Source organism: Sorex araneus, chromosome 4 (genome assembly GCF_027595985.1).
Source record: "Sorex araneus isolate mSorAra2 chromosome 4, mSorAra2.pri, whole genome shotgun sequence".
Lineage (NCBI taxonomy): Eukaryota > Metazoa > Chordata > Mammalia > Eulipotyphla > Soricidae > Sorex > Sorex araneus.
In genome coordinates this window covers 125,499,962-125,514,287 of record NC_073305.1, presented here as the reverse complement: position 1 = coordinate 125,514,287, position 14,326 = coordinate 125,499,962, and the positions used below count along the sequence as shown (strand labels likewise).

At 50.4% G+C, this 14,326-nt stretch overlaps 1 protein-coding gene across 3 annotated transcripts; it reads right to left on the bottom strand.

Moving 5' to 3' along the window:
- Positions 1 to 3,842: 3,842 nt before the first annotated feature.
- On the bottom strand, positions 3,843 to 13,895 carry POU3F2 (POU class 3 homeobox 2). Of its 3 annotated transcripts, none has more exons than XM_055135745.1 (2): positions 12,230 to 13,894; positions 3,843 to 5,829 (listed from the first exon to the last, which is right to left on the bottom strand). In XM_055135745.1, exons 1-2 carry the CDS (start codon positions 13,310 to 13,312, stop codon positions 5,821 to 5,823), a joined length of 1,092 nt encoding a protein of 363 aa, XP_054991720.1. In that variant the 5' UTR covers positions 13,313 to 13,894; the 3' UTR covers positions 3,843 to 5,820. The 3 variants fall into 3 exon arrangements, with proteins under 3 accessions (XP_054991720.1, XP_054991719.1, XP_054991718.1); XM_055135744.1 differs by lacking the exon at positions 3,843 to 5,829 and adding an exon at positions 6,514 to 8,390 and having other exon boundaries at positions 12,230 to 13,895; XM_055135743.1 differs by lacking the exon at positions 3,843 to 5,829 and having other exon boundaries at positions 6,514 to 13,881.
- Positions 13,896 to 14,326: the final 431 nt, after the last annotated feature.

The window sequence follows — 14,326 nt, the reverse complement described above, 5'->3', positions numbered from 1 at the left end:
TCAGGAGTTATCTTCCTCCTTCCTCCTTCCTCCTCCTCCTCCCCCTCCTCCTCTTCCTCCCAGGAGGGGTCTTTGATGCTGGGGTCCTGCTACTGTGCTCCAATTGATGGGTCCACTCTGGCCACCTTATAAGGGTTCTTGAAGGAACTAAATGTCAGATGGGAGACAGGCACAACCTGGACTGTCCTGTGGCGTCCACAAGAGGAGGGCAGGTAGCCTCGGGTAGCCAGGGTTAACACCCCCGCCCGCCTCTGGCTGCAGGAGGACGCGGTGGGGACTGCTGTCATTGACCGGAGCGTGGATGCCTCCTCTCCTGCACCCTTGACGCTCTAGCTTCTCAGCTGTTGGGGTGGGGTGGTGGGAGACTCTCCCACTCCCTGTTCCAGACCAGCTGGGCACCTCCAGAGGATGCACAAGCAAAGGAAGGGGCTGACCCGGGTCACCTGTCCGTCAAACTTGATGGGAGGGTCTGTTCTAGAGGGGCAGAGGACTTGGGGAGCATCGAGATAGTGGAAGCATGCTCTCACCGGGCTCCCAGAGATTGGAAGTAGCCCGAGTGCCACAGAGAGCCTGTGGGGTGCCAAAGGTCTCTATTTCCAAGACCCGTGGCCCCGCAGCGCTGGGGTGCTCCACGAACAGGAGGTGAGGTCTGCAGGGATTCACACGTCGGTCGCTCCTGCTTTATGTGTGTGTACTCGCCTCTGGACTAAGGCCGGCTGCTGTAAATGACACCCAGAGAGGGACGCTATAAATGTCAAGAGGTTGTAAGATGTTAAAGACATGAAGTGGTTCTCAGGAGTACAGGGCTGGTTGGTCTTCCCATGGCATGGAGCTACAATCGCTGTGATTATTGGTTTGTGGCCTGGGGGCCCTGGTGATGTTTTAGCTGTAAGTCAAACCTTGAACACTTGAAACACACACACACACACACACACACCACCTCTGTGCAGTTGGAACCCTGGTTTAAAGCTAATCAGAATCAGAGGCGCCTTTCTGGGATCGTGCCATCCAGAGAGCTGCCCCTGCCTTTCTCCTTCCCTGCAGTGATAGAATCAAGCTGCACCGTTATTTTTAAATTAAAGAAATTTCTTGCTGGACAGTCAGAGCCAAAGCCTCTGCTGGAGTTGACAACAGCAAGTTACTCTGGGCTTGCCCTTCAAATGTGTTCATGCACATTATTTAATTTGTGCCTGACTTCAATCCTGTTGGAAAGAAAGAAATGGTAGTATCTACATGGCACACGCAGAAACAGGGTTGGAGGTTCCGGCTGACTTCTCCAGGTTGCTCACACAGAGCAGGCCTGGTGCGCGTGCGCGCACACACACACACACACACACACACACACACACACACACACACACAGAGTTGCAGCTCCAGTTCCCTTAAGCAGCAGAGTGTGGTCCGTGGTCCCAGTCTTCTTCTCTACCTTGTCTTGTTACCTGGGGTGAAGGCAGAGGGTACAATGGCCTTCTGGGGCAGAGGACTGATTTACTGGGCTGGGAAGTTCACTGGGATCCATATGCTCCACTGTTGCCAGGTGCTAATGGATAATGTGACACTGTGACCACTGTTTGGGGGGTAGGAGAGGGATGGTTTCATCATTCTGGAAAGTTCTTCCAAGTGGTCACTATGGTGGAAACTCATTTTTGATCTCTAAAACTGAGCAAATTTACTCTCCAGGAAGAAGTCAAAGAGGAAGCCCTGGGTTGACTTAAGATAGCATTCACTGCACTTCCTTTTTCCTGATGAAGCGTTTTCTTCTGGACTAACCATCCCTTCTAATGTGGTATTCTGGCCTTTTTTGGGGCTGTCTCCCCAAAGCTGGGCACTAAGACCCTGAAATTTTATCTACCACAGTGGAAGAATGACCGTAACAAGGACCGGAGAAGTTGACCTTTGGCAATTTTTGTGGGGTCTAGAGTATTTTTTGGTATAGAATGTGTGTGGTCTTTTCAGGCAAAGCTTTCATCTCCCAACCAGGACCTACCTAGAACTGGATGTGTAACAATCTTTGTATGAATCATATGCTTCGTCACCGTCATAACTCTGTGGTTTGGAGAAATTGAGGAAGAGAGTAGAGTGGGCAGTGAGCGGAAGAGCAGGGGTGGGGGCGGGGGGAGGGTAGAGAGAATTGGATCTGAAACAAAACATTGGAACAGATTAGGCTGTAAAATCAAGGGCAATTCCGGACCAATGCCACTGTGGGGCGCCAAAGTTCTACTCGGCTAAGGCCTGCAGTCTTGGGTGCAAGAACTTGGGTCCCGGAGAACAGATGCACTAGGAGGGGGGGGGGGGGGGGAAGGAAGGAGGGAAGGCAAAGGAAAGGAGGGGTGGGGTTGGGGTGTCCTTTATTCTCCCGTTAAATTCGCCTGGGAGACTTTGTTACATAACAAGTCTGTGCGTAGCCGAAGAAGACTTTGTTAGAAGGAAAGGAGGGTGTGAGTTAGGGGGAGGATCTTAGAAAAGAAGAAAACCTCAGACCACTGAGCTGACCGGGGCACCGAGACGCTCGTCTTCGCTTCACAGATTCTTGGACTTCTCAAACTGGGGTCGCGACCTCTCTTAAAGGAGGCGTGCAAGGAAGGGGGGCGGGGGTTGGTGGATAGACTCGGGGAGGTTTTGCTCCCCACAGCAGCCACCCTGAGCCACCTCCCGCCTCCCAAGGGCTGGGGGGCGTTGCTGCCTCCGGGAAGCCGGGTTCTTTCTCCACCACATCCCCACCCCACCCCCCGCCCTACCGCCAGCCCCCGGGAGCGTTGGGGTTGCCCCCGACTCTCTCTGCGGGGGGCCCCAGGACTCCTCCGCCGGGACCACGGGCGGCCTCCCCCAGCCGGCGAGCGCCCCGGATGCTCCGCCGCCCGCTGCCAGGAGGCGCTGATTTCCTTCCCGCGCGCCCGGGCGCAGGCGGCAAGGGGCCGCGGGCGGGGGCCGGCGGGGCCGGGCGCGGGCGGGAGGCGGGAGCTGCGGCCCGGGCCGGGGGAGGCGGCACGCTCCGGCCCCGCACGCCGGGGTTTATTACATCCCAGCCGTCGGCAAAGGTTAGGAACGCGCATGTAGAGACGGCATAATCCGACTTTAAATATTAACAGTAAAAGCAGAACCGGTGGAATATTTACCTAGAAACTGAGCAGATCTCCTTTTGCCAGGGGAGCTGAGCGCGCAGGCAGCCCGGCTCCCCGGCCTGCGGCGCTGGCGGGGCGCATCCCCCTTGGCATCACCGAGCCAGGCGAGACCCACTTCCAAGAGCTTCCTCCCGTCGCAGTGGAGGCAGGGAGGGCCCCGGGACCCCCTCGTTTCCCAAGTCGATCGGAGTCTGCGGGGCTCGGTCCAAATCTTCTGCTTTGTCATATTCTCCCTTTTTTAAAAGGGCCTCGCGGACCGACACAAAAGGTGGCGGAAAGTGCGTTGGATCAATAGCAAAGATTGTTATTTAGATAACGAATTAATCTCCCTGTTAGAATACTTTTTATAGTGAACTTTGCACCCCTTCCATAAGAAAAAGGAATTTAAAGGGAAAAAAAGTCTCAAACGGGATTAAGGTTTTAATTACAATTCCCTATCGAAATAGTATGTTTGATGAGCTGATCTTATCAATTAATAGTAACATTAAAGCTCAAGAAACAGATTCACGGAAAATATGCTTAAGGGCGTCTTTTAAAAGTAATCACACCCGGGAAAGTCGCGGGGCAGCGGGGCAGCGGGCCAGGCGCGCGGCGACCCGGGAGGTTGGTTTCGGATCTGTGTCTGCTCGGACGCGGCCAGTGCGGGGCGCGCATCGGGGACTTCCGAAGGGGCGGTGGCGGCGGGAGGGTGGGAGGGAAATAATAAATAACAGAAGCCTCTTCCAAGCCAAGGCCCACATCAAAGTTGGGGCCCCACAAGGGCCGTGCAGTTCACTGCGTTTGGGTCAGCGTTATATTCCAGGGGCAAATAAAGTAATTTGAACATGCACCAACAGTTTTCCATAAAATACGAGTTAAAAGAAGTAATAGAACTAATCACTGTCTCCTCAAATCAAGTAGAAAACATTTCAATGCACTAATTAGAGTAATTAGAATAATAAGCCTCTGCCTATATGTGGTAAGACAATGTGTACAAACAACTTTATTTAATGTATACTGGTAATCAGCGATGCGTGCCTGCTTGAATGCTTAGCGCAATAAAACTACCCTCCGTCCGCCCAAACAATCAAATACAAATTAGTTTAATGATTGTGCTTGCTGAATGTCTTAGAAATCCACAGGCAGAGGCGAGTAAATAGAAGCATCCTTGTTTGCGTGCGTCCCCGCCCCGGCTGGCCACGAGGCCCGGTGAGTGTCCGCGGGCGGGCGCGGCGGGAGCAGGCAGGAGGCCCCGGCCTGCCGGGCGGAGGCCGGCCCCGCGCCAGCACCGGCCCGCGCCCGCCAGAGCCTCTGCTCGCCCCTGGCCGCCTTCCCACCCTCATCAGCCAGCTTCCCGCCTCCGGGCCCCGCCGCGCACCCCGGCGGCCCCCAGAGCCTCTGTCCCCTGCTAGGCCTCCCCTATTCGGGAGGCAGAAGGCCGCGTTGGCAGCCCCAGCGCCCCTAGACGAAGGTTTTAAGGACTTAATGGTATCTCCCCACTACTTTCCCGTCGGGGGGGCTTTGGGGAGACCACGGGGGCCCATCCTTTTGCGTTAGGAGCGCCCAGAGCGCGGAGGAAGACTTCAGGACCTCGGGTCTTGGGGCGCGGGCAATCCCTGTTCGCTGCGCCCCTCCCCCCAACTCTGACTTGGAAGAATGGGGTGCCCAGGTTCCTTTTGCTGGGGCTCTAATTTCCCTCCGGTGCAGACGTAGCGACATTAGGCCAAGCAGGGTGTGGTTTGCGGGAGAAGGTTCGAGGCTGGTGTTGCCGGGCACTTCAGCGCCGGGAGAGCACCTTCCTCTCCCCAAGAGGCAGTGAGTGGGGCGCTCTCCAGGGTCCGTGTGAGTCCGAAGTTTGAGGTGGGCGTGGGGGGGCCAAAGGGGAGGCGCTTCAAAACTTTGCTTACCACCTCTGCTTCCTCTCACTCCATTCCTGGGTCCCATTCCCCCGGGCGAAACAAAACAAAACAAAACAAAACCCTCCAGGAAAAGACCAACTTGCTCTAATTCACTGTCCTCTTTATTCTTCCTCACTTTTCCTGCGGTCGCCTCTTCTGCCCTCTTCTTTGCGGGGGGGGAGGGGGGAGAACCTTTGCCCACTCCTGCTTCCTCCTGCAGAATGTCACGTCCTAGGCCTAACTTGACAGAGTCAAGGGGGAACGCTGCGGAGGCGGAAACCTAAGAGGTTCGCTGGCCTCTAGACCCTCAAAACTCAGGCCCCCTGCGCCCCATCCACGCGCGTCCCAGAGGCCCGGCCACCTCGCACCGTCTAAACCCAAGTTCCCCAAGGACGGCGCCCCACCCCGTTGCCCAAGGCTCCTACTCTACTGGGGTGGGCGACCCCACCGATCCCCACGACCCCCCTACCCTACCGGCTCTCCTGGAAAGGGCAGAGGGCTGCAACGGGCCGAAACTGCAGGCTTGGCCGTCCAGGCCGTGGGAGCCGCCGAGAATCCGCATTCCTGGACAGCTCTCCGGTGGTGCAGTGCCCCAGAGCGAAGGCCCAGCAGGAATACAGGGACTCCCGGCTCCTGGCTCCTCTCGCTTCTCTTCCCTTCCCGAACGGTCCAGCGGGGCAGTCTGGGCCTTCCTCTCAGAGGCCTGACTTCCCACGAGGCGCGGGCGCACCCTCGAACTAGGTGCCTTATTTGTGTCCAAGCGAAGAGCAAGTGACAGCTCAGAGAACGTTCTCCCGCCTTTTCCAAGCGCTTCACCAACTTTAGAAAGACTATTTTGTTAGGGGAGTAAACAGACAAAAAGTTATTCATGGCATATCTTTCTCCCCAGAATCCCAAGTACTGGGACCTAACAATTCCTCGGGTGGAATTTGATTTCTGAACAGGGAAGAAAAGAATCCCGACTCTTCACGAGGGTTTGCCTGAACCCCCAAAGCCCAGTGATTTACAATGGTCAATTTGTGCCACAAACCTGCAAGAAACTCCTCACCCCCTACCCCCATGTCCTGCCAAACTCTGACTAATATTTTTTGTGTATGCATGTGTCCTTTTTTTCCCCTTAAACAAGCCCAGAGGAAACATTGGTGGGAGGAAAAATATGTGGCCCAAATCAAAAGGACGCAGATTCAAATTTACTCCACAGCGAGGTTTTCCTTTCGCCGTCGCTCTGCACACAAGAATTAATCGTAGACAATTTATAACAATCAAAATCCCCTCCATATTGCTCAGATGGGGTCCTAAGTCTCTCCTGTCTTTCTAAAAATCAGTGACAAGTGAGTCTTTGTGGGGCATTTATTTCTCCTCCCCCCCCCCCAAATGACAGCTCCCCATTCTGAGCAGAGCTGTTTGCCGCCAGCTACAAACCACTCCAGAGCCCGATCCTCGCAGACCAACCACATATGGAAGTCCCACCCCCACCCCCAAATCCCAGACAAAGAGCTATAAAAACTCAGAAAGACGTGGAAGGAATAAACTTTAAGATATAGATGCATTTTTACTGGTGTATTAAATAACATTTCAGACATTTAAAAAAAGAGAGAGAAATACATCTTAATGTTATTAACAACCAGAAATCTAGGAACAATAAGAGGCCAGGGTTGTCTTGTTAGGATATGATATTGTTTCTAAAACCTCTAACAGCTAAGCCAAGCAGAGTTGTTATTAAGGGAAGGGAAAAGTGCTACATGATAAAGTTTATTGGCTTTTCTTTTTTCTTAAAATAAGGAGAAAACACATCTCCTAGCTTCCCTCCAAACACCAGAACAATCTGCGTGTATTTTGATCATATATCTCTTGAACCAAGCAAAGAGTTTGAAGAAAACTAATGTCATTTTCTGGTGCTCCTGTAGCTAGTCTAGATAATGGGCATTGAAATAACTCTGGCTCAAGTTCTACAAACATGGACAAGTTTATTTCGGGATTTGTGAGCCGAGTGTGGTAACCTCCTGCCACTTTTGCATTATTTTCTCCCCTGAAACAAGTGGTGAGAACAGTTATCAAGCAGACTCCCACCACCACCTGCCCCCCTCTATAAGAGATTATGTGTCATTGAAAAAGTTAAACTTTCCTAAGTAGGGAAAATGTATAAAATTTATCTGTATACTCCATACTATCACTCATAGTACTTTGAGATGCATCTTTTTCTTTCATTTTAAATAAGCTTTTGCCTCACTGAAATATACAAGTGGATCTCAAGAAACACTTTTACCTTTGACCCTCACTTGACCATCCTTTCGCTTTCTGTACATGCTCCATTCTTTAACTTGTCTAGGAATTCAATAGAATCTAGAACAGAGTTCTATAAACTGATCGAAAAATCAACAAAGACAAATCACAGGGACCAGTGATAAAAAGATAATATCTCTCACCCAGTCACCCAGCACTACCTAAGCTGCTTCCATAGTAAGGCAAATGAAAGGCAAATGAATGCAGCATATAGACATACATGCACAGGTACCAATACGCTCACATGCCAACCCCCCATTGTTGCTGCTGTATCTCTTTATTAGTTGCTTTTAGAGGGAAAAAAAAAGTAGAAAGGTTTTATCTTTACTAAAGTCATTTCACTAGAAAATTTTGCCAACCACTACGTGTCTCACACTGGTAGGAGGAGGGGAAGGAAGAGAGGGCTTTTGTTGCTGCCTTTGAAAAATAAGGAGGTAACTTCGTGGGAAGCGAGAATGTTTCGATGTGCCAACCATAATATTATTTGTGGCCATTCCCTCCATCTGACCTTCACATAACTCTCCCACATGATCACCCTCCACCCTTCATCCTGCACCATAAATTTTAAAAGTGACACATTGTGAGGAAGCACATGGACTCTTTCAGACAGCCCTATTCAGCACTACTGTCTTGGGGGGAGGTGGGGAGGTTTGTCATTTTGACTAGTCCACATCTTAGGAGTGACTGCCGCACACATTCTCCCCAGGAGCAGTGATGGGGTTTTTCCACCTTGCACAGTCCCCAAACTGGCATTAAAACTGTCTGAGTAGCTTTAGAATTGGAATGGCAAGCGTGGGTCAGAACCATGGCATGACCATTTAGCACGTGATCTTTTCCAGTCAGTAGCCCCTGTGGCTAACAACAACAAACAACAACAACAACAAAAACAACAACAACGTCTTCTCAAGGTCCACTAAAATGCCCTGCAGAGGGCAGATGCTGCTTGTTTTCTGCCTACACTGAAGGAGGATATTGACCCAGAACTTAAATCTATACCCAGCTTAAACATTTTACCCATCAGCATGTCTGCGGTCACAAAGCACTTCTTCTTTCTGTCACTTCTTGTTCAGCCTATTGATAAGATCATTTGGCTGAATCTGTTTGGGACCTGTGTAATATTGACCAGGAGTTAGAAAAGATGATCAGATGCAATAAGCCCAGAAACTACCTTTCCAAATAGACATTTATACTTAAACCAATGTTCCAAAGAAAACTTTTAAATATGTCAGCAAACTTATAAAGTAAGCCAACACTGCTTTGATTTCTCATTTAAAATGGAATTTTGGGTAGTGTAGTAAAACTATCTGAAATAATCTATATTAGCATTAGGGTCTTGCACCATAATACTAAAAGAAGTTCCCGTTTGTACCTTCTTTTTATTTTTTTTTTCAGAACCCATTTTCAGAGACTTAGAGAAGACTGTTTAAACCATTGCAAATGCATCTTTTTTCTCTGAACCTAACAGGAAGAATACAAATACATAGGACCTACCTCTATTCATTTAGTAAATGCACATTGCATATTACCAGAGTTATTCTCTGTTGAATTGTTAATTAACAAGTATAATACCCTTGACTAAGTCTTGCTTTCCTGTAGGTACCAAATACTGTGTGGACATGTGGTAAAGATTAAAGTCTACCTAGTTCCAAAGATGACTTTTCTCCCACAGCGCAGTTGGGAAGGTAAAGCTAACTTGGAAGGAAGATACAGGAATATCTGTACATTTTAAAGAGGAACAAACATCTCTTTGTTGGACCATGAAATGGCAAACAAATTGAAGCTAAAACCCAATGACCATTTCGATTTAATGCTACAGACATAGTGCTGAAAGGTTTGGCACAGATAGATTTTGCACAGAAAAGTGAATCAAAACAGTCAGTAGTCTTCCTTTAAAAAAAAAGCCTCTGAAAGTTATAAACATGAAACCTGGCAGTATATCCATAAAATTTATTCCAAAACTTTATGAAGTATAAAGGAAGGGAAGTGTTTTACACACAACTCAACTCAGTCAGTATAAGGTCTAGGGCATTCCCCCCCTTAAAACTTGGCACTATCTTTTAAAATAAAATAAAGATATTTCAATAATTAGAACAAACTATGAAGGTATTGTGCATTTCTGTTTTATGTAGATAATAAAATATTACTTTAACATAAATATATAAGGATCTCTGCGTTTTTATTTTCCCCACAAGCACAACCAAATGTACCAAAACAAAGTTATTTTTAAAGACTGAACAAAAAAAATTACATCCCATATAGATTTTGCTCACCTACTCATTTAAAGCTACAGAAAAACAGTTTCCAGAACCTTTTTGCTTTTAAAAGAAATAAATATACATTGAGGCAGGCCACTTAAAAATGATATGAAAATATTTCCCTGGGTAGCATTAAAAAAAAGAAAAATAGACAAAGAAACATTTAAACTATTTCTGCATTTCAAAAGACAGATATTAAACATATATACATAGTGGTAAGGTTCAGTGGTAACTTTTGTCTTAGTAAACCTATGAGAGTTAGAGGAGCTAAAAGACAGCCCCTGAACTCCAGTTTCTCACCTTACTCACTTGGTAATAAGAAGCTGAAAATTCATTTCCTCCCTTTCCCATTGGCTATTTGCCCTGCTCTGGATTGCTTCACTAAAGCCAGTCCTCACGCCTCAGGGACAAGCAGCGTGATGCACCCGAAGCAGCTTCGTGCCCCATCTCCTTGTGACATTTGTTGGGGGAAATGAAATACAGGCAAAGAAATATGCCCATTGTAAGTCATCATTTATCTTGCAAAAACATTAAAAAATGAAACAATCACAGGTGTTTGAAAAGACAATATAAAGCATATTCCCTAAAACCTTAACTACTAAGTGCAATGCTAAACTGATGCGGAACCATAATTTTATGGTAGTGAGAATTTAATTTTTAACATAAAATTTTTCTAACACCTAACCAGGAAAAAAAAAAAGCCCCAAAGTTTTCAGATGAGTAAAAAGTGTTTTCCCTTCTAGCGCCCCTTTGTGCTGATTGCAATTTTTTTTGAATCTTTGAACTGATCACAGTTTAATGGTATTTATTTTCAGTGCAGTTACAAGTTTTTTTCACCTACACTCCCCAGTAAAGTCTTTTGTCATGGGAGTTAACACAAGAAGATAAGGTAGAAATCATACTTAAAATTATTAACAAAGGGAGAAAAAGAAGGATTGAAAATAGCATCTTCCCCACTTCATTTGGCTTCCTTGGTGAGAGAGGGGGTGGGGGAAAGCTGTCCAAGTCAAACTGGGTAATTTGTTTTTGTAATAAATTACATGAGAGAGGGTGTGGGACCTTAAATATGAATTGATAAACACATGAGCTAGTGAAGACAAAACCAGTCTACAGTGGAGATAATCCCTGTATGCATGTGGGTATTTGTGTGCTAAGAAAACAGTCTATGCATACAACATTAAGTTCCCGCATAATTTTTTAAAAAATACTATTAGAGGAACACAGTATAAATGCTGCTGTCAGCACAAATAATTTCTCATAGTTAAGTTATTAAAACAGAAGGCAGAGAACTATACAGGGGCATCTGAAGAAACCTATTTCTCTAGTTCTCTTCAATGTGCCACTTTCTGTTGGGCAACTCTGGAAATATATTTCACCTCCACATTTCCTGAGTTCCTTCACAATGGACCTGCCTGATAAAATGAATTATCAGTCATTCCCCATGGACTTTTCTTTATTTTTTTTCCTCCCCTCCATAACCTCCCCCAGAAACACTGCCTGAAAATGAAGTTTACTTTGTGGCTGGGCACAAAAACCAATGCTGGATTTTTATTTTTGTATTCCAAACTGGATTCTTGCCTTGGACAAAACGGGGAGACCATGCACATTTCCTGAAAGCGGAGAATTATTTATTTTGTATGAAGCCAATCATTTTTGCTTTGGTAAAAGGAGTAAATAAACATTACACCAGTGTGAGGGGTGGGGTGGAGGGGTGGGGGAACAGAAGGAAACCAAAGTTCACAAACAGCAAGAAGAACAAGGGGTGACACAAGAAGGTTAGAAATGGAGGGTGGCCAAGAGCTGGCGTCAAGTCTCTCTGCTGAACAAAACAAAACAAAACAAACCCCAGCAATTTCTAAATTAATGGTGGGAGAAAGAAAAATATGTTCATGAATTTGTCCATGTAAACTTCAATTTTCTTGCAGTGCAATTTATTGTGGTTAAATTTTTGCCTACATCAAAGAACGAACGCGTGTATTCTTTCTCTCTCCTGATGGGGATCCACATTAGATAAACACAACAGCATGTGCCAACTCCCAGCCTCAGGAAGCTGTGTTTTTGTGTGTTTATCACGATTTGGTGGAATTTTATTTTTCTTTTTGGTCATTGATCTAGTTTTGCCAGGTACTTATCTCAGTGCTTGCTACTATCTCTTCCTCTCTCTCTATCACACACTCCTTCCTCTCTGAGACACTCCACTCCATTGCCTGGGCTAGCCTGTAAAGGTCAAAACACATCATTACACCTGCTACCGAAAACGATAGTCCAGTGCCTTAGTTGCTTTCCTTATTATTATTATTATTATTTTCTTTTTAAGGGACGGGGCAATAATAATTAAAAATAAAAGAACAATCAGAAGTTAGAGAGGAAACAAGGGGACCGGGAAAGGGCCATGGACCGAAGGGGAGGGGGAGCCCCGCGCTCTGCCCCTCCCCCCCGCTCGAGTTCACTGGACGGGCGTCTGCACCCCGTGGTGTGGTGGCGTGTCCCTACTCCCCCCGTACACATCCTCGGCGCCCGGCAGAGTCCCTCCGGGAGGGGTCATCCTTTTCTCTTTCTGTCTCCTGTTACAAAACCAAACTCTCACCACCTCCTTCTCCAGCTGTAAGCTGTCCGCGAGGGAGGTGATCTCCTGGGCCGAGGGCTTGGGGCATTTGAGGAAATGGCTCTCCAGAGCCCCTTTGACGCTCACCTCGATGGAGGTCCGCTTTTTCCGCTTGCGCCCCTGCGCTGCGATCTTGTCTATGCTCGTGGGGCTGCCCGAGGACGAGTCCGCCTCCTCCAACCACTTGTTCAACAAAGGCTTCAGCTTGCACATGTTCTTGAAGCTCAGCTGCAGGGCCTCAAACCTGCAGATGGTGGTCTGCGAGAACACGTTGCCATACAGGGTGCCCAGAGCCAGCCCCACGTCCGCTTGGGTAAATCCCAGTTTGATCCGTCGCTGCTTGAACTGCTTGGCAAACTGCTCCAGGTCATCCGAGGTCGGCGTGTCCTCGTCCGAGTGCGGGTCGTGGTGCGCGCCGGGGTGGCCGGGCGGACCCTGCGGGGGCGGCGGCGGCGGCGGCTGCTGGTGTGGGTGCGAGTGCGGGTGCGGGTGGTGGTCGGCGTGGTGCGGCTCTTCATGCGCGTCCCGCAGGCCGTGGTGGTGCAGCCCCGCGGGCTGCCCGCCGGCGCCCAGCATGCCGTTCACGGTGAAGCTGGGCTGAGAGTAGAGCAAGCCGCCGTTGGACGCTCCCATGGAGGGCGGGAGGTGCGCTGCAGCGGCTGCGCTCCGCCATGCCCCGGGCCCCGGGTGGTGGTTGGCTGCGTGGTGCACCAGATGCGGCGGTCGCTGCTGCTGCTGCTGCTGTTGCTGCTGCTGCTGCTGCTGTTGCTGCTGCTGCTGCTGCTGCTGGTGCTGCTGTTGGAGGGCGCCCGGCCCGTGCAGCTCGTCGCCGCGGCCGCCCTGCTGTACCACCACGGAGGGCTTGATGTCCGGCTGGCCCAAGGGGCTGGTGGACCACGGGGAGCCGTCGCCGCCGCCCCCGCCGCCGCCCCCGCCCCCGCCGCCGCCGCCGCCCCCGCCGCCACCGCCGTGGGACAGCGCGGTGATCCACTGGTGAGCGTGGCTGAGCGGGTGCCCGTTGCTCTGCAGCGAGCCGTAGTCGCCTTGCACCAGGCTCTGCGCCTCGCGGTAGCCCCCCGCGCCCTGCTGCATGCCGCCCGGCGGCTCGGCGTGCACGATGGAGGCGCTGGAGGTGAGCAGGCTGTAGTGGTTAGACGCTGCGGTCGCCATGACTCTCGGAGCCGGACTGAGCGCTCCGGTTAAAGGAGCCGCGCATTTGACAGTTACTTTTTCGCCTCGGGCTCCTCTCTTCGCTCGCTCTCTTTCTCTCTCCTCTCTCTCTTTCCCCCAGCGGGCAGCTCCGACGCCCGCTCCGACGCCTTCTGTTGCTGCTCCAGCTATTACTGCTTCTGCTGCTGCCGCCGCCGCCGCCTCCCGCCCGCCCTCGCTCTCTTTCTCCTCTCCCTCCTTCTTGCTCTCGCTCACTCTCTGACTAGCTCGGAGCTCCCCCCTCTCCCTGCTCTCTCCAGCTCTCTCCCGCTCTCTTGGCAGCGCCGGCTCGCAGCGGCACGCGCCTGGGCCCCGCCCCCTCCGCCCCCTCCCATTGGCTCCGCGCCCTTTGATTTACGTGGATACCGCTAGCAACCTCCCAGGCCGGCGCCGCTGATTGGCGCAGAACTGCCCCCCTCTCCGTTCCCCCCGCCCAGCCGCCGGTCGCCGAGTCCTCTTAGCCCTCCTCCAGTCCCCTCCCAGGCCACTGATTCAGATCCTGAGTTCTCACCTCGCCTTGTCCCCCACCCGGGGCCTCCTCCGCCCCTCTAGAATGGGCCCCGCCCCCCATCTGTCTCCCCTGCCTAGAAGCCGGGCGGGGACGGCCCCAGCGCTCTTAGAGACCACAGCCACTTGGAAGACTTGGGGGGGCAGTCCTTCTCTTTCTTAATACCCTGTAGGGCGGGTGTGTGTGTGTGTGTGTGTGTGTGTGTGTGTGTGTCTGTGTCTGTGTGTCTGTGTGTGTGGAGTGGTGGGGGGGGTCGAGGGGGCATGAAAACGGAGGAAGGAAAGAAAGGATGAGCAGCACTAAACCAGGAGTCCAATTTTTATGCATCTTGGAACAACACAGAGACGCACGCTCGCGCTCACACACACACGCGCGCGCGCGCACACACACACACGCACATATACACACACGCTAGCGACTCTTAAACCTAGAGCCAGAAGCCAGTTTTGTCATCCTAATGAAGTCCC